The following is a 20,012-nucleotide window of genomic DNA, read 5'->3' as shown; positions in this document are numbered from 1 at the left end:
GTACACAATGTCCACTTTTGGCGGCCATCTTGCAGAGTAGCTGCGTGACGCAGACTAGAAGCTATAGGGTCCCCTGGAAGTGACGTCAGAGGCTGTTCCGGTGCCGGCTGGCAGTGTGGAAGAGTGAGAGGCTGTCACCATGAGCCGCAGCTACAATGACGAGTTACAGTATCTGGACAAGATTCATAAGAACTGCTGGAGGATCCGCAAGGGATTCGTCCCCAATATGCAGGTCCTTATTAAGATTACCCAGATTGTCGTGCTGACATCGCATGGCTTTCACTGCTGTTATCTGCCTGTGTTCGTCTCCAGGAGGCGTTATAACCATGGTGTATTGTAATCTGTAGGCTGTATTAGTGTAATGCCATGTGTTCTGTAGGTGGCGCTGTTCTATATGGTGTAATAACGGAAGATCACCTGTAGATGGCGATGTCTACCATTGATTCATGGAAGAAGATGCCTGGGGTCCTTTGTATTTAGTGATCAGATACACCCAGTCTGCCATGTGGGTGACATGGAGGGCACCTCAAATTATGTAGCAAACAGATCCACAGAAAAGTATTGTATTTAGTGAACTGTTGTAGAGTCTATGTGACTGGTGGGTATGTAAAGAACATATGCTTATCTAGTGACTCCACCAGCAGAATAGTGAGTGCAGCTCTGGAGTATAATACAGGATGTAACTCAGGATCAGTACAGGATGAGTAATGTATGTACACAGTGACTCCTCCAGCAGAATAGTGAGTACAGCTCTGGAGTATAATACAGGAGGTAACTCAGGATAAGTAATGTAATGTATGTACACAATGACTCCACCAGCAGAATAGTGAGTGCAGCTCTGGAGTATAATACAGGATAAGTAATGTATGTACAGAGTAAAACCTGTCTGTGTTCTATATATACACTGTGAAACCCTCTTTACCTTGTCTGTATTGTGCTTAGGTGGAAGGTGTGTTCTACGTGAATGATCCTCTGGAGAAGCTGATGTTTGAAGAGCTGAGGAACGCCTGTCGTGGTGGTGGTATGTCCTAGACTCCTAACCGTTCTATAAGATTTGATGAGTTATTGCATTCCCATAGGAGACCTCCACTTGTGTCTTATCAGAGGGGTGGTCCATATGTAGTCGGATCCTGCAGTCTGGTGTTGCGCCACTTTTTCTTCTTCATCCTGATAACCTACAGACGAGGGGCAAGAGGAAGAGTAACATATGATTGCAGGATCAGACTACACAGCACAGGTAGTCACAATAAAGACAGATAGGAAATTTACTTGCGTTTTACAATAAAGTGGTATTCCAGCCAAATAAAGCGTTGCAGTGGAATACCCAAAAAATGCTACTGCATTTCTTTTATTTGGTCAGAACACCCCTTTTAATTACGTTGGAAAAAAAATTGCAAAAAGTAACCTGGTTATACTGTTAGCTGTAGTAGAACGGAGTGTGTCATATGTGGAAGCGCCTGGCCTCGCTATTTGTCACAATGTGCGTCTCTCGTACAAAAGGTAACATTGATGTATTCAGCTCTGTATATATTGTCCGAAAATAAATAAATAAAATATTCTGCACCTTTGACTTAGCTGGTTGTTGTTGCCGGATCCGGCTTCTTCAGTCCCCCATGCTGCACACAAATCGCTGCTTGCAGCGGTTTTGTGTCCGACATGGGAACGCCCCCCAGTTGACCAAACCGGACAGCACGGCGCAGATGTGAAAGTGGCAAGAAACTGCATTATTTATCCTCGCCTACAATAAAGCTCATTTTGTAATTAACTTTTGTCTCTTTATTTTTTTTTTTGGCTGTTTTAGCGGCTGGAGGTTTTCTTCCGGCAATGAAGCAGATTGGTAATGTGGCGGCTTTACCAGGAATAGTGCATGTAAGTACATTGCAGGGAGGCTGCTGTTGTCATGGCCAGTTCCGTAATTGTATTATATATGGAATAGCGCTGCAGGCTATCTGACCTGTCATGTAGCATCCAGCCAGGTCACTCTGCTGCAGCCTCCCATGTGATAGTGCACGAGGGCTGCTTTAGTTTTCATCTATTTTTTGTCTTTGTCTACCCTGTAGAGGTCCATTGGTCTTCCGGACGTCCACTCAGGCTACGGCTTTGCTATTGGCAACATGGCGGCTTTTGATATGGATAATCCTGATGCAGTTGTCTCCCCAGGTACGGATATTTCCCCCCTTTTCCCCATGATGTAATAGTACGTCAGGCTGTGCAGTTTATTCCAGGGGTCTGCCATCATGTCATGGTGTAGGCAGAGGAGCTGTGCCATCACCAGCAAGTGCTGGCTGTAACTACCAGGATCAGAGCTGACGCCAATCCCAGCTGTTTAACCCTATACATGCTTTGGTCATTAGTGACCATGGTATCTAAGGAGTTTACCTGAGGGAGGGGACTCATTCTGTCCCCGCTTGATGCAATTGTGGGGTGCAGGTGATTCGTGATGGCAGTCCGAGGCCAAACTAAATCTTAGTATAGAGTACCAGTAAAGATAAAAAAAAACTTTAATATACACTGCCTGTCCAAAAAAAAAGTCGCCACCCAAAAAAAAAAATATACAATTGTCACATTGTTTCGATAAGCTTCTCCAATGTCACAAGATTTATTTCCATCCAGTGTTGCATTCATTTTTCACCAAGATCTTGCATTGATGATGGTAGAGTCTGGCCGCTGCGCAAAACCTTCTCCAGCACATCCCAAAGATTCTCGATGGGGTTAAGGTCTGGACTCTGTGGTGGCCAATCCATGTGTGAAAATTATGTCTCATGCTCCCTGAACCACTCTTTCACAATTTGAGCCCGATGAATCCTGGCATTGTCATCTTGGAATATGCCCGTGCCATCAGGGAAGAAAAAATCCATTGATGGAATAACCTGGTCATTCACTATGTTCAGGTGGTTAGCTGACCTCATTCTTGGAGCACATACTGTTGGTGAACCTAGACCTGACCAACCGCAGCAACCCCAGATCATAGCACTGCCCCCACAGACTTGTACAGTAGGCACTAGGCATGATGGGGGCATCACTTCATCCGCCTCTCTTCTTACCCTGATGCGCCCATCACTCTGGAACAGGGTAAATCTGGACTCATCAGACCACATGACCTTCTTCCGTTGCTCCAGAGTCCAATCTTTATGCTCCCTAGCAAATTGAAGCCTTTTTCTCTGGTTTTCCTGGTTTGATTAGCGATTTTCTTAATGCTACACAGCTGTTCAGTCCCAATCCCTTGAGTTCCCTCCGCATTGTGCGTGTGGAAATGCTCTTACTTTCACTATTAAACATAGCCCTGAGTTATTCTGTTGTTTTTCCTTGATTTGATTTCACCAAACGTTTAAGTGATCGCCGATCACGATCATTCAGGATTTTTTTTTTTTCCTACCACTTTTCTTCCTCGAATACGATGGGTCCCCACTATCCTTCCAGTTTTTAATAATGCGTTGGACAGTTCTTAACCCAATTTTAGTAGTTTCTGCAATCTTCTTAGATGTTTTCTCTGCTTGATGCATGCCAATGATTTGACCCTTCTCAAACAGACTAACATCTTTTCCACGACCACGAGATGTGTCTTTCGACATGGTTGTTTAGAGAAGCAACTCATTGCACCAGTTGGGGTCAAATAACTTGTTGCCAGCTGAAAGATAATCGCCCATGCAGTAATTATCCAATAGGAGGCTCAGAACTATTTGCTTAGTTAAATCCAGGTGGCGACAGGCAGTGAATCTTATTAGAAAAATGTCTCCTTGTACTAGCAATCTGTAGGAGTCTTGGCACTCGTATATCAGAATTTTTGATATGTCGCTATGAAATTTTCTCAAAGTACAGGGACACTTTAAAGGTTACATGTCATATTCATTTCATATTCATTTTGTAATAAAAAAAAGCAGGTTTTATTAACCCCTTCCTGTCATAAACAATTTTAATTCCAAAAGCCATAACCTTTTTACTTTTGCGTTCATGTAACTGTATGGGCAGTTTTTTGTTGTGGGACAGGTTGTAACCCCTTTTTAAGGAGTGTTTTGGAAACATGAATTTAGGGAACTTACGAGTGTGTCTTTATTATGCGTCCCCGTCAGGAAAGCCGTATTTTCCATTATGCTAGTTCCATGGATGCCATGCGGTTGGAAGATGTGGCTTTCCTAACAAGGGGGCATGGCTTCACAAAAAGCAAAGTTGGCACAGAAATTCTGATAAAGAGACAAAGGGAGATTTATCACACTGGCATAAAGGAGAACGGCTTAGTTGCCCATAGCCACCAATCAGATTCCACCTTTTATTTTTCAGAGCTTCTTTGGGAAATGAAAGGTGGAATCTGATTGGTTGTTTTGAGCCACTAAGCCAGTTTTGATCTCCCCCATAGTAATAAGGTGACTAAATTCATATTTCCACAACATTTTGGAGTCCCTAAGACACTTTTGGGATGTCAAGCTGCTATGATTTGGCTGGGGTTACATGGACATCTTCCACTGTGCTGCATTGAATATAGTCTCAAGAAATACATCGGGCTTGGATTTCTAAGCAGTTGTTTCCGTTTTGTCCTGCAGGGGGTGTCGGTTTTGACATTAACTGTGGGGTCCGCTTACTTCGCACCAATCTTGATGAGGGAGACGTGCAGCCGGTTAAGGAGCAGCTCGCCCAGTCCATGTTTGACCACATTCCTGTCGGAGTGGGATCCAAAGGTGTTATCCCCATGAGCGCCAAGTACGTCAGGGGCTTCTGGTGTTATGTCGTTGAAGGTTAATCGCTGTACCATGAAAAGTTCTGTGACTGTCTTATATACTATGTGTTTCATGTCTTGGTCGTTTGGAAGATCTCTGCTTGCTGTCAATGAACAGGAACCTTCCTGACCTAATCCTTCTTGTTGCAGTGAAGTAATGTGTATAAGAACTCACAGTCCTGGAAAGGATGCTGATTTTCAAGTTCTTTATTGTCTTCAAGATTTCAGCTTGCTGTCAGTGAATGTGATCATATTTTTTTTAAATTTGGGATCAAAAGCATTTCTGATAAGTTCCAAACACAGGTCCAACATTCATTACAAAAAAAAAAACTCTGATTGGTATGCCAGTTTTGATATACCAGTATGTATCTCACTTTTCTTAAAAATCCCTGCTTGCTGTCAGTAAATGAGAGCATTTTTGTCCACATTCAAAGACTGAATACTCATCCTGATGTAGATGGAAGCTTATTACACTGTATCGGTTTATCTAATCCTGTCAAGGAATAGGAAACACTAGTATGTTAGAAGGCTTCAGATTCAGACCGCTGGGGGGTGGCGATTTGTCTGGAGTACATGCGGTAAAGACTGGGACCCGCTGGTCTCCAAAAGACCCTAGAGAACCAGTATCCTCTCTGTTGCTAGGCAGCCAACCAAATTAATAAATCTGATGTCTGAACCCTTTTAGGGGATGTTCATCTCCCTGTCCCCTTAATCTAGAGATCTAGAAGAAGCCCTGGAGATGGGAGTGGACTGGTCCCTCAGGGAGGGCTATGCATGGGCTGAAGACAAGGAACACTGTGAGGAGTATGGCAGAATGCTGCAGGCCGATCCCAGCAAGGTGTCCTCCAAGGCCAAGAAGAGGGGTCTGCCCCAGGTACACGTATTGTCCACATATGTTACTGGAGAGGAGGCCATTGCTTGTGTTATTCCAGAATATATGAAAAGAGACCCTTACATTTTACTTTGAAAGCTCTTGTCCAGGTTCTAGATATCCTTAGGATAGGTCATCAATATCAGATCGATCGGGGTCCAACACCTGGAAACCCCATCGATCAGCCACCGGTGCAAGACATAGCGCAGTGAACAAAAACGGAATCACAGCTCCATTAAAGGGGTTATCTGATATCTAAAATATAACACCCCCCCCCCCCCCACTGCCTGGCTTCCTTGTACGGATTATACCTATCTGCTCCCCAGCAACCGCGTTGCTCTAGATCCCTGCATGGCCACCGCTGCATCTCCCTGTCTCTCGGATCAAAACACCCGTGGCAGGGAGGTGCAGCCAATGGCAGACTGTGACGGAGACCAGCATCAAGGGGTCCCCATTGCGGCCAGCTATTGGCTGCACCGCCCCCCGCAATGCTCCATCCCACCCCACCCCAGTCGCCGCGAGGTTTTGATCCAAGTGATGGGGAGATGCAGCAGTGGTTCTGGGGAGCAAGTAAAGAATAATCCATACATGTGGCCCATGCATTGGGGGGATATATTAGATACCAGATAACCCCTTTAACTGCTATTGACTATGTTTCAGCAGCTCAGCACCCATTCACACAGTAACTAGAACCCTGGCAACCACCTTTTTAAAGTGGTTGTTTTATCTGAGAATAATGCTCCCAATGTCCTCTGGGACCTGCACCCATCTCCTGAACGGGGCCTCAAATGTGAAGGAGGGCACATGTGTGGCGTGCTCATCATTCATTTCTATGGGAGTTCTGAAAACAGTTGAGCGAGTGAGCTTGGCTATTTTTGGGAGTCCCATAGAAATAAATAGAGTGTGCACAGCGCAAGTGCAGCCACCACTTCATTCACTTCTGTTGGCCTGCCAGAGATAGCCAGGACTTATATAAATGGAGGACGCATGCACGACCGCTCTCCACTCACTTCAGTTGTCCTATTCTGGAGATAGGTGCTGACATTGGTGGCATATCCTAGTGACGTGCCACCAATGTCTGAGACAACCCTTTTAAGGTTTATTTCTCATGCTAGAGCACATTCATTATTTCTGCTCCAGTCACATCCAGAGCTGCATTTGACAGTTCAGTTAATGACCTGTTACTAGAGTGCCGTGGATTGTGAGCACTCAAATGACACAGCCTGGTGACAAACCACAGACACATTGTAAATAGCAGACCTAGCTGGGATGTGACTGGAGTAGGTTGTGACGTAATTCCCAATCTGCATTTGTTTGCAGCTTGGTACACTGGGAGCTGGGAACCATTACGCAGAGATCCAGGTGGTGGATGAGATTTATGATGAATACGCTGGCAAAAAGATGGGCATTGACCACAAGGGACAGGTGTGTGTCATGATTCACAGTGGAAGCCGAGGTCTAGGGCACCAAGTGGCCACAGGTACGTATAGAGGTCTGCTCGCTACAGACATCATACAGTTTATTATTCCCTGTTATCAGACACGTCAGGTATATTACTTCTGTTCTATTATCTCTGGCATTACCATAATTCTTCTTTCCAGATGCTCTGGTTGCAATGGAAAAAGCAATGAAACGAGATAAAATCATTGTAAATGATAGGCAGCTGGCATGCGCCAGGATCTCCTCTCCCGAGGGACAGGACTATCTGAAGGGCATGGCCGCTGCCGGGAACTACGCCTGGGTGAACCGTTCGTCTATGACGTTCCTCACAAGACAGGTATGATCACTAGAGAACAGGGCAGAGGGGGCGGATATTTGGCTCTGACCCAGATCTCATTCAGCTGTCTTGATGGCAGGCGTTTGCTAAAGTCTTCAACACGACCCCCGATGACCTGGACATGCATGTGATCTACGACGTCTCGCACAACATCGCCAAGGTAGAGCAGCATGTGGTGGATGGAAAGGAGAAGACACTGCTGGTTCACAGGAAGGGCTCTACCCGAGCATTCCCACCACATCACCCACTTATTGCTGTGGATTACCAGGTGAGGTTTCTCCATACACCAGATCCATTACCAAGGTATAAAAATAAACAGTGTGTCCTTGAGGATGCCAATGGCTTTGAAGAGGGAACCCCCTCCCTCTTTAAAATCCCTTTGGTGCAACAGTCAGTATTGACTGCATAACAAGATGGGTTAAACGGTTGTGATCAGAGCAGGGAAAGATACAGGGGAAGCTGCTGCTGTTAATTAGTGGCTCCTCCAAGAGTCACACTGCTGCTTGAGCAGCTTCTTCCTGTTGGTGGAGCACTGCTTGTTTTAATGTGTTAAAGGGATTGTCGGAACTGGACACCCCCATCTGCATGTTTCCTTAGGGTAATGCTTGTTATGAAGTCGGGTCTGCCTGACTCGGGTGAACTGCAGCGAAGATCAGCTCACTTTCAGCCAGTTATCCCAAAATCTTGTGGTAATTACTTAATATAATCCCGCATCTCCTCTCTGCAGATGACCGGGCAGCCAGTGCTGATCGGTGGCACCATGGGAACCTGCAGCTACGTATTGACTGGCACTGAGCAAGGCATGACAGAGACATTTGGAACCACCTGCCACGGAGCCGTGAGTAGTGACTACCTCCTGTTCATATTGTGTTACGATGGTGGAACCTGACATAACTGAGATCTTTGATCTGTTCTTCAGGGTCGGGCGCTGTCCAGAGCTAAATCTAGACGAAACTTGGACTTTCAAGATGTTTTGGATAAGCTGGCTGACATGGGCATAGCCATCCGGGTGGCCTCCCCAAAACTTGTCATGGAAGAGGTGAGTGGTCTCTAACCTGTGACAGCGCAGCTGCATCCATATAAGTTGCTGTAAAGAAGAGCCGTTGAGAAATCGGTGATAGCAGGTTTCTTTTTAAGCCGCTTACATGACCGTTGACTCCTTCCATGTTATCTATTTACTCACCTGAGAGCTCCTAGATACATTGAATGGAAAGGTTCCATTCACTGATGGCAATCAGATGTTGAAAATAGTGAAGCTGCAAACCATGCCTGATCCCAGCGCCAATTCTTGGTGCCATGTAGCTTTCCCACCTCTGCTGAATGTAGGGAGAGTGGGGTCAGCTGCGAGTAGGGGGCATCCAGTTGCTGAGAGGGATTTGGCTATATGAAGGGAGGACCCTAGTGTTGAATCACTGTAAAGAAAGGCGCTAAAATAATAAACTTTATTAATATATCCTTAAAAATGGGGGAAATGTAGGAAAAATCTGTATTACCTAAACATACAACTTAACGCAATAGAGGCACAAGAGTGTAAGGACGAAAGACACCTGTATTGTAGCACACAGGTAAAGTCTTCCCAGAACACACTCAATTTCTGTGATGGCCAGCAAATATATATGCGTAAAAAAGTGCCGCAGAAAATAGATTATGCAGGCACCATAAAAGAAAAGCTGGGTCGGTGAGAAGAACAGTGTAGAAAAATGGTCAAAATGAGTCCCTGGCCGGGATGTGACCAGCTCCAATGGGACTAAACAGAACAGTTGCATCAGGGTTAATGGTCGCACTACACCTAGATACCTGCCCCAACTAATTAGCACTCCCACTATGGTAAAGCTCGACGCGTTTCTTCTATAGGAATCATCAGGAGCAAGGTATTACAAGTACATGTTGAGAACGCTGCCACACTGGTGTTGTGTGGCAGCATAACCAGTGCTGTGACGGCCGCCCGAAGCGCTAAACTATATAGGGCGTTTAGACCACCCCTTCCCCCCCCCAAAAGGCTGGGTCGGCGCGGGACCAATGAGAGTATGAGAGGTGTATACGACGGTTCGTTCATACACCCGCTCGACACTGCCCCACATAGTAACAGGATCAGCCACCTACTGAAGATAAAAGGGATAAACTGGGCAAAGGATCCGTGGGAATGGGTGACATGATAAAACTACATACAAGGGAAGAAGTGATCAACACTAGGATGGAGCAAAGCATAATTCACTTGATGATGAAAAATAGATATATGTACCAACATAGGGGAATTCATAATAAAGGCTGTCGGCACTAAACACCTACATATTTCATGCAATTTTTTTTATTTTTTCTGGAAAGTATAGTTTTGGTATTGAGAATTGTGATACTGTACTTGGTATCGGAATAAAAGTCCAAATTCTGGGTGGCGGTTGAAATCCTCTGCAGTGACACCTCTGCTTGAAGGGGTTGTCCGGGTTCAGAGCTGAACCCGGACATACCTCCATTTTCACCCAGGCAGCCCCCCTGACAGGAGCATCGGAGCAGTTCATGCTCCAATGCTCTCCTTTGCCCTGCATTTTTTTGGAGATCCGGTGACGTATCTGTACTCTCCATGGGGCTGCCAGGAAGCCAGATGACGTCACCGGCACTGATGGGAGGGATTTAGCGCTGCCCTAGCCAATAAAATGTCTAGGGCAGCACTAAAGCCCGCCCATCAGAGCCGGTGACATCACCAAACACACTGCCAGGCGGAAGTTTCCGCCCGGCAGTGTGTTATGATAAACAAAAGAGCCCTTGCCCTGTGAGATGCTCCGATGCTAGCCTCAGGGGAGCTGCCTGGGTGAAAATAAGGGTATGACAACCCCTTTAAGGACCATTTCCACACCAGCCAGTGCTTGGCTATTTTCGGAAGTCCTAGAGCAGTGAATGGAGGGGTGGCCTCTCCTCCGCGGCTTGCTCTCTGTTCCCTTCAAGGCCCTGTTTTTCAGATAGGATCTGGTCCCAGAGGTGGGACCAACACCGCTCGGACACTTGTACCATGTCTTCTCATTATGCCATAAATGTCCTAGATGGGAATACCCCTTTAAAGGGAACATCATGATTGACATGTATCATATCTCCGCAGGCTCCTGAATCGTACAAGAATGTCACAGACGTGGTGAATACCTGTCACGATGCCGGAATCAGCAAGAAAGCCATCAAGCTGCGTCCCATCGCCGTCATCAAGGGCTGAGAGGACCGACAGTCACCTAAGACTGTAAAGAGCTGACAACAGAGCTCAGAGAGCCGTCCTCAGCAGGACAATACTGAGGGATCGCTGCCCAATATAAGGATCGCATCTTATTTTACTATTTAATTTAACCCTTTGATTCCAACTTCATGTAGGAAAATAGACTTGGCCCTCCTGGTAATTAATGATTATTTAGAAGGGATTGGCTCTCCCATTCATATGTATGGAATGATACACTGTTAGCTTACAGATGAGGGAACTCTGCTTGCTGCCAGTGAATAGAAGATACTTTTTTTTTTTTTTTGTGGTGTTCAGGAACTGTGCATCTCATTATTTTACCCATCTACCTTTGAGTGGTCAGAACTCTAGACAAGAATGGTCACATTCGCTGACCGCAAGTAGAGATCTTGAGAATGATGATGAATTACAATCCATACATAATGTATTAGAAAATTGTAGAACTTTAGAACAGGATGACTAAGTTTTGTTCACGTAAGACCGGAACACTCCACACTCCTTTCAGGGATGAATCGCACTACCATGTTCGGTCTGAGAATCACAGTCCGTGTGTTGGCCACAGCTTCACTGTCCTGAACTGACTGCATCATGGTGATTTATAATCAAGTCAATTCCTATTTGACGGTGAGTCTATTGTACTGTGCTCACATCCTGTGTCCTGAATCACTCTGATGCAGTCAGTGCAGGTCCAGGAGAAGTGACGGGGACACACACACCGTGTTTCTGGGACTGAGCATGGTCGTGTGAATCAGTCCTTGAGTTGATCACAGTTGCAGTTTTGGGATCTCAGATGACTTGGCACCTGAAAGTCCGTGGGAAACAACCCCTTTTAAATCAGTACTGGTGGCCCTAGCTTACCTGGCTTAGTTTCCACATTAAAGTGGTATTTCCATATTTACCATTTACAGGATAATGTGTGATAGGTGCAGGTCCTTGCCCCTGGGACCCACTTCTATCAAATGGACAGGATCCATTGACTTCCATTTGCCAAATCCCAGCCACCACATTTTCCACCTAGTGCCCACCTTTAAGACTGGAATACCTCTTTAACTCTAGATTGATTAGTGTAGGTATCCCACCCTGTACTACAGGTCTCAGCCTGCTCTGTGATGGGGGATTTCTACACTCTTGTCTAGGAGACTGTAGAAATATCCCTGCAGTTATGAATTGGGCATCACAATGAACGCACTTCAAATCTTATAATATGGAAGCCTTTTTTAGATGAGCAGGAGCACCCCAGCTCTGATGAATTTTGTTTGCAGCCTCATTTATACAGTACATTTCAGTGTGTTAAAGGTTATGTATACTTTTGCAACTTTTCAATTTGTCTTTAAAGATCTCCTAGCATTTCATATATACAGCTCCTATGCAAAGCTATGTGGTCTCCCTGGTTACAGACTACAAACAAGCCCTGTGTAGTCTGATCCCTCTTGCCCCCTCTTATGCTTCCTGTAGATTATCAAGAAGGGGGAGTGCAGTAACACATGAGTGCAGGATCAGACTACACAGGGCTTGTTTGTAGTCTGTAACCGTGGAGACACATGGGGGCGGGGTAGTTGTCAACTGGTACAAAGGAAAACAGCTTAGTTGCCTGTAGCAACCAATCAGATTCATTTTTTTCTTGGAAAATAAAAAGGATCAAAGGTGGAATCTGGTTGCTGTGGGCAGCTAAGCCAGTTTTCCTTTGCACCAGTTTTAATAAATCTCCCCCATCTGTCTTGTACACACATAGTTTTAAGCAAGACTGTATGCATTGTTGCGTCACTTTTTTATTTTTGCCACATTAGCGGAATAAAACAATTGCAAAAGTATACACACCCTATAAGGCAGTGCTTTTATGCACATTTGGGATGTGTTTTCATATGTTGTCCTCAGCCTTGTCGCCATTTTAAAAAGAAAAAAGCAGCACACAAATGACAGCGGAGGGAAGTACAGGAGAGGAATCCGTGTAACCCCAGGTTATCATAGAGCTCAGCATCTGTTTTTTCTCCTAAGGGGTTAATATCGGTCCGTGACGTAATTCTGAGAAGCATCAGGATTGTTGGGACCTCTTATCCTATTCACTTTTACTTTTGGAACACTGCAGGGTGTTGCTTTATGCAAAGACTTGGTTTCGGGGGGAAACTACATTTTTGGCCGAAGGGATGTTTTGTGCCATTAAAAAATGCAGTACAAGCAAAAGCGGAGTGATTATTATTATTTTTTCCCCTAACACATGCAAAAATGTGTTATGTAAAGTGAATGTGTAAACCTGAAGACTCTTCAGGTACATGACATCATTATGATTTCCTGGAGCCACCACTAGGGGAGTTAAGAAGCTTACGGCATACTGTTTGTACCTCACAGCATGCAAAAAGCTCCCTCTAGTGGCGGTTGCAAACAAGCTGAATATTCTCATGAGTTGCTATCGGCTGTGTCAAGTACCAATTTCTTCTTGCTGTCAGGGAATAGGAACATCCTTGTTAATATGAGGCTTCAAACATGTACATACCTAATGTGTCTCACAGTACATAGGTTGCTACAATTGTGGAATAGCTTGCATCCAGTTGTAGAAAACTATGGGGTCGGGAGAGAGATTTGCCCTGCTGATTTGTTTGCATTACAAACCATTGTCTAAAGTGGATACAACTGTAGCAAACTGTCAGCTGTGCGAGACGTATTTGGTGTGTATAGTTTTTCAGCCAAGTATGCTCCCATTCACTAATGGCAAACAGAGATCTCAATAATGGGAAATAATATTAAATGCTGAGGTTATTCAACTTGCTAGATACAAATGCCCTTCTTTATCTTTGTGCTTTTTACATCAGAACTAGTATTGCTTGGAACCATAGGCTGGTCTCTACATGACTTCAGACTCCTAGTAGTAATATCCGATAAATAGGCTGGAAACCACAGGAGTAAATATTGACATGTGTGCTGCTGCCATCTAGTGGTCAAACTAAAGAATGTCAGTACTGTATACTATTCCATTCAGCTGATACCTGTATTACTGTTACAGTGAAGAAGCAGCATTTCAAACTCATAGAAAAATCTTTTTTGTATATTACTGTTACTGGTGTTGTCATTCAGTAAAATTATTTTACTCTGTCTTGGACATAACCAGACAGGGGCTGGGTTTTTAGACACCTCCACCGATCAGCTGTTCCCTGCAGCATCCAGCCCTGTAACTAGCTCTTGAATGGAGCAGGAAGCAGACAACTCAGCTCAAAGTCTAGTGGCTGTGGGGGTTAGTGCAGCTCAGCTCTCAATCGCTTCTGTGAGAGCTGAGATGCAGTAACCTAGCGCAGCTATTACACTTTCAGCTGATCGGTGAGGGAGCGAAGTGTCGGACCCTCACCATTCGGATATTTAAAGGGTTTCTCTGGGAATTAAGAAAATTAAATAACTTAAAGGGGTTCTCCAGGAATTAATCAAAATACCAAAATATTGCTTTATTATAAATATATTCCCAATTACCTTTCATTAGTTTTAATGGCTCTTTTTGTCTAGGGAGCAATCGTTAAGCGAAATAAAATGGCCACCGTCCTATTAGTTCACACAAAACCTGTCCTAATCACACAGGAGAACAAGTTACGGTATTTCAGAGCACTGAGCTAAAAATCTGCCTTATCCTGGTCTCCTACTTGTGAGGGTTTAGAATGCTGAATACAGATGATAAAATCTTCAAATTAATCTCTGTGGGAATGGAGTTCATAAGGAGACATGAAGTACAGAGGGGACAGACAGGACAGACTGTGGTAATGTGGGGCTGTGGTAATGGAGACTATATACAAGTGCTGCTGCTCATTTCCCCAACACTCCTCTCTGTACATCATGTCTCCTATTAAACTGTATTCTTGTTCATAATCCCTGACAAGTGGAGCAGAGAGGAGGATGAGGCAGCTCTTTAGCTCACTGCTTTAAAGTAACTTGTGCTGCTGTGTGATCAGGACAGGTTTTGTGTACTAATACAGCGGCCATTTTATTTCTCCTGTTGATTGCTCCCCAGACAAAACGAGCCGTTATAACTAATGAAAGGTATTTGGGAATACGGTCAGGTCCATAAATATTGGGACATCGTCACAATTCTAAAATTTTTGGTTCTATACACCACCACAATGTATTTGAAATGAAACAAACAAGATGTGCTTTACCTGCAGACTGTCAGCTTTAATTTGAGGGAATTTACATCCAAATCAGGTGAACGGTGTAGGAATTACAACTGTTTGCATATGTGCCTCCCACTTAACCACTTCAGCCCCGCTAGGTGAAACCCCCTCCATGACCAGAGCACTTTTTACACTTCGGCACTACACTACTTTCACCGTTTATCGCTCGGTCATGCAACTTACCATACAAATTAATTTTACCTCCTTTTCTTCTCACTAATGGAGCTTTCATTTGGTGGTATTTCATTGCTGCTGGCATTTTTACTTTTTTTGTTATTAATCAAAATGTAACGATTTTTTTGCAAAAAAATGACATTTTTCACTTTCAGCTGTAAAATTTTGCAAAAAAAACGACATCCATATATAAATTTTTCGCCAAATTTATTGTTCTACATGTCTTTGATAAAAAAAAAATGTTTGGGCAAAAAAAAAAAATGGTTTGGGTAAAAGTTATAGCGTTTACACACTATGGTACAAAAATGTGAATTTCCGCTTTTTGAAGCAGCTCTGACTTTCTGAGCACCTGTCATGATTCCTGAGGTTCTACAATGCCCAAACAGTAGAAAAACCCCACAAATGACCCCATTTCGGAAAGTAGACACCCTAAGGTATTCGCTGATGGGCATAGTGAGTTCATAGAACTTTTTATTTTTTGTCACAAGTTAGCGGAAAATGATGATGATTTTTATTTTTTATTTTTTTCTTACAAAGTCTCATATTCCACTAACTTGCGACAAAAAATAAAAAATTCTAGGAACTCACCATGCCCCTCACAGAATACCTTGGGGTGTCTTCTTTTCAAAATGGGGTCACTTGTGGGGTAGTTATACTGCCCTGGCAATTTAGGGGCCCAAATGTGTGAGAAGAACTTTGCAATCAAAATGTGTAAAAAATGACCGGTGAAATCCAAAAGGTGCACTTTGGAATATGTGCCCCTTTGCCCACCTTGTCTGCAAAAAAGTGTCACACATCTGGTATCGCCGTACTCAGGAGAAGTTGGGGAATGTGTTTTGGGGTGTCATTTTACATATACCCATGCTGGGTGAGAGAAATATCCTGGCAAAAGACAACTTTTCCAATTTTTTTATACAAAGTTGGCATTTGATCAAGATGTTTATCTCACCCAGCATGGGTATATGTAAAATGACACCCCAAAACACATTGCCCAACTTCTCCTGAGTACGGCGATACCAGATGTGTGACATTTTTTTGCAGCCTAGATGCGCAAAGGGGCCCAAATTCCTTTTAGGAGGGCATTTTTAGACGTTTGGATCCCATACTTCTTCTCATGCTTTAGGGCCCCTAAAAAGCCAGGGCAGTATAAATACCCCACATGTGACCCCACTTTGGAAAGAAGACACCCCAAGGTATCCAATGAGGGGCCTGGCAAGTTCACAGAAATTATTTTTTTTTGCATAAGTTAGCGGAAATTGATTTTTTTTTTTTTTTCTCACAAAGTCTCACTTTCCGCTAACTTTGGACAAAAATTTAAATCTTTCATGGACTCAATATGCCCCTCAGCAAATACCTTGGGGTGTCTTCTTTCCAAAATGGGGTCAGTTGTGGGGTGTTTGTACTGCCCTGGCATTTGAGGGTCTCCGCAATCATTACATGTATGGCCAGCATTAGGAGTTTCTGCTATTCTCCTTATATTGAGCATACAGGTAATGAGATTTTTTTTTCCGTTCAGCCTCTGGGCTGAAAGAAAAAAATGAACGGCACAGATTTCTTCATTCGCATCGATCAATGTGGATGAAAAAATCTCTGCCAAAAAAAAAAAATGGAGGGGAAAGGCGTCTGCCAGGACATAGGAGCTCCGCCCTACATCCATACCCACTTAGCTCGTATGCCCTGGCAAACCAGATTTCTCCATTCGCATCAATCGATGTGGATGAATAAATCATTGCCGGGATTTTTTTTATATATATATACACAAAGTGTTTGCCAAAGCATAGGAACGCCGCCTCCTCCTCAGCTCGTATGCCTCGGCAAACGTATCTGTCACTGCAGAGGAGAAAATCCCGTCTTGCAGCGCCGCATACACAGACTTGCGTGTAATCTGACAGCAGCGCAATGCTTCTGTCAGAATGCACATCGGTGCTGCAGCTAGTAGATCGGTTGGTCCACCTGGAAGGTAAAAAGACAAAAAAAAAAAAAACCAGGCCGCAACGCAATAATTTTATTAACTTTGAAACAGAACATGTAACTTTAACTTTTTTAACTGAACATTAACGTGTTTGCTTACTGGTGTGTTTTTTTGTTTTACCTTTATAGAACAAACCTCTCCTTCCCCATGGGTCAATGTGCAAAGCGCAAATCGCCCAAAGATGTGGCGAAGTGCGTTATGCACTTTGTCCCATGTGAAAGGAGACGTTTGCAGCAGCAGTGAGTGAATGGGCCCTAATAGCCCTGTGTGCCTGTCCTGGTGAGATGATCCCTATGCTAATAGTGTACCTGTGAGTGGTACTTCCGGAAACACTCTCCAAAGCATAGGGCAGGGTGGTCCGGACAGTCAGGACAGAAATAGCGGGTGTCACGCCTTATTCCACTCCTGCTACAGACACGACATCTTTTTCGGGGTGACGGGTGGGTTGAGGTACCAGGAACGACATTGGGGAAATGTCGCTCGTGTAGACGACTAACTACACTGGTGGATGGGGCCACGGAACCTCCTGGATACAGGAGGTTCTCGATGATCTCTTCCTGAAATTTGAGGAAGGATCCAGTTCTCCCAGCCTTACTGTAGAGAACAAAACTATTGTACAGAGCCAATTGAATTAAATATACAGACACCTTCTTATACCAGCGTCTGGTGCGTCGGGAAACTAAATACGGAGACAACATCTGGTCATTGAAGTCGACCCCTCCCATGTGGAGGTTATAGTCGTGGACTGAGAGGGGCTTTTCAATGACATGGGTTGCTCGCTCAATTTGTATTGTCGTGTCTGCGTGAATGGAGGAGAGCATGTAAACGTCACGCTTGTCTCTCCATTTCACCGCGAGCAGTTCTTTGTTACACAGTGCGGCCCTCTGCCCCCTTGCAAGACGGGTGGTAACGAGCCGTTGGGGGAAGCCCGCGCGACTAGTTCGCGCGGTACCACAGGCGCCAATCCGTTCTAGAAACAAATGCCTAAAGAGGGCCACACTTGTGTAAAAATTGTCCACATAAAGATGGTACCCCTTGCCGAATAAGGGTGACACCAAGTCCCAAACTGTCTTCCCACTGCTCCCCAGGTAGTCAGGGCAACCGACCGGCTCCAGGGTCTGATCTTTTCCCTCATAGACCCGAAATTTGTGGGTATAGCCTGTGGCCCTTTCACAGAGCTTATACAATTTGACCCCATACCGGGCGCGCTTGCTTGGGATGTATTGTTTGAAGCCAAGGCGCCCGGTAAAATGTATCAGGGACTCGTCTATGCAGATGTTTTGCTCTGGGGTATAAATATCTGCAAATTTCTGGTTGAAATGGTCTATGAGGGGCCGAATTTTGTGGAGCCGGTCAAAAGCAGGGTGGCCCCTGGGACGGGAGGCGGTGTTGTCACTAAAGTGCAGGAACCGCAGGATGGCCTCAAAACGTGCCCTGGACATGGCAGCAGAGAACATGGGCATGTGATGAATCGGGTTCGTGGACCAATATGACCGCAATTCATGCTTTTTTTGTCAGGCCCATGTTGAGGAGGAGGCCCAGAAAAGTTTTAAGTTCGGAAACTTGGACTGGTTTCCACCGGAAAGGCTGGGCATAAAAGCTTCCCGGGTTAGCGGTGATAAATTGTGTGGCATACCTGTTTGTTTCGGCCACAACTATGTCTAAAAGCTCCGCAGTCAAGAACAGCTCAAAAAATCCCAGGGCCGAACCGATCTGAGCCGTCTCAACCCGAACTCCAGACTGGGCAGTGAAAGGGAAAACTACAGGTGCGGCTGAAGTTGGGGACTGCCAATCAGGGTTTGCCAGCACCTCTGGGATTCTAGGGGCTCTACGGGCACGTCTTTGCGGTGGCTGCGACGGGGTCACTACTGCACGTGCCACCGTACCAGCTTCAACTGCCCTTCTGGTGCTCGCTACTTCACCAGGTTGTACGGCAGTGCTGGTACTAGGTCCAGGGAGGGCTGGGCTGCTGGTGTATGCCTCACCACGTAATCCGACAGCACCAGCCCCACTCTGCTGCTCTTGAAGCGGATCCTGCGCAACCTGCGGTCTAGCGACACGGGGCCGGGTACGCCTGGTGGTATCAGGGGCATCAGCCTCCTCGTCCGAACTTTGGGTCAGAGAGCCACTGCTTTCTACAGGTTCGTATTCTGACCCGCTGGATTCATCAGATGAGGGTTCCCACTCCTCATCCGACTGGGTCAGAAGCCTGTAGGCCTCTTCAGAGGAATACCCCCTGTTAGACATGTGGGCAACTAAATTTAGGGGTATTCCCTGAGACTACCCAAGAAAAAAAAAAGCAAGCCTGTCTTACAAAGGGGAGGCTAGCGAAGTACCGGAGGCCGCTGCGGTTGATAAAAAATATCAAAACTGATTTTTTTTTATCGCCGCAGTGCGTGTAAAGTGAATGTGCAGTGATCAAAAAAAAATTATTTTTTTTGTCACTGCGGTGGGGCGGGTGTGGGCGAACGCACGTGTGGGCGACCGATCAGGCCTGATCGGGCAAACACTGCGTTTTGGGTGGAGGGCGAACTAAAGTGACACTAGTACTATTATAGATCTGACCGTGATCAGTTTTGATCACTTCCAGATACTATAAAAGTACAAATGCTGATTAGCGATACGCTAATCAGCGAATAACGGACTGCGGTGCGGTGGGCTGGGCGCTAACTGATCGCTAACTACCTAACCAAGGGACCTAAACTATACCTAAAACCTAACGGTCAATAACAGTGGGAAAAAAAAGTGACAGTTTGCACTGATCACTTTTTTCTTTTCACTTGTGATTGACAGGGGTGATCAAAGGGGTGATCAAAGGGTTAATTGGGGTTCAGGGGGGTGATCTGGGGCTAAAGTGTAGTGTTTGGTGTACTCACTGTGAAGCCTGCTCCTCTGCTGGATCCAACCGACGAAAAGAACCAGCAGAGGAGCAGGCAGCCATATATCAGATCATATTTACTAATATGATCTGCTATCTGGCACTTTGATTGGATTTTTTAAAAATCGGCAACCTGCCAGCCACGATCATTGGCTGGCAGGTTGCTGACGAAATACTTCTGTGCGAAATGCCGGCGCGAACTGCGCATGCGCGCGCGCATAGTCGCGTCATCTCGCGTCTCGCGAGATGACGCGTATATGCGTGACT

The 20,012-nt window shown here is 45.2% G+C and overlaps 1 protein-coding gene across 1 annotated transcript; it reads left to right on the top strand.

Moving 5' to 3' along the window:
- The first annotated feature begins 69 nt into the window (after positions 1–69).
- Positions 70–13,934, top strand: RTCB (RNA 2',3'-cyclic phosphate and 5'-OH ligase). The gene is made up of 12 exons (XM_044281203.1): positions 70–232; positions 943–1,021; positions 1,802–1,869; positions 2,061–2,160; positions 4,539–4,695; positions 5,429–5,585; positions 6,903–7,062; positions 7,184–7,359; positions 7,439–7,627; positions 8,087–8,197; positions 8,279–8,398; positions 10,451–13,934. Exons 1-12 carry the CDS (start codon positions 140–142, stop codon positions 10,556–10,558), a joined length of 1,518 nt encoding a protein of 505 aa, XP_044137138.1. The 5' UTR covers positions 70–139; the 3' UTR covers positions 10,559–13,934.
- Positions 13,935–20,012: the final 6,078 nt, after the last annotated feature.

Source organism: Bufo gargarizans, chromosome 2 (genome assembly GCF_014858855.1).
Source record: "Bufo gargarizans isolate SCDJY-AF-19 chromosome 2, ASM1485885v1, whole genome shotgun sequence".
NCBI classification, from domain to species: domain Eukaryota; kingdom Metazoa; phylum Chordata; class Amphibia; order Anura; family Bufonidae; genus Bufo; species Bufo gargarizans.
The sequence above is the reverse complement of the archived record's forward strand: the minus strand, read 5'-3'. Positions and strand labels throughout refer to the sequence as shown.

Coding starts and splice junctions, on each gene's coding strand:
- RTCB (XM_044281203.1), top strand. CDS start 140: ATGAGCCGCAGCTACAATGACGAGTTACAGTATCTGGACAAGATTCAT. Junction 5,586..6,902: donor AGAAGAGGGGTCTGCCCCAG/GTACACGTATTG, acceptor ATTTGTTTGCAG/CTTGGTACACTGGGAGCTGG. Junction 7,360..7,438: donor TGACGTTCCTCACAAGACAG/GTATGATCACTA, acceptor TCTTGATGGCAG/GCGTTTGCTAAAGTCTTCAA.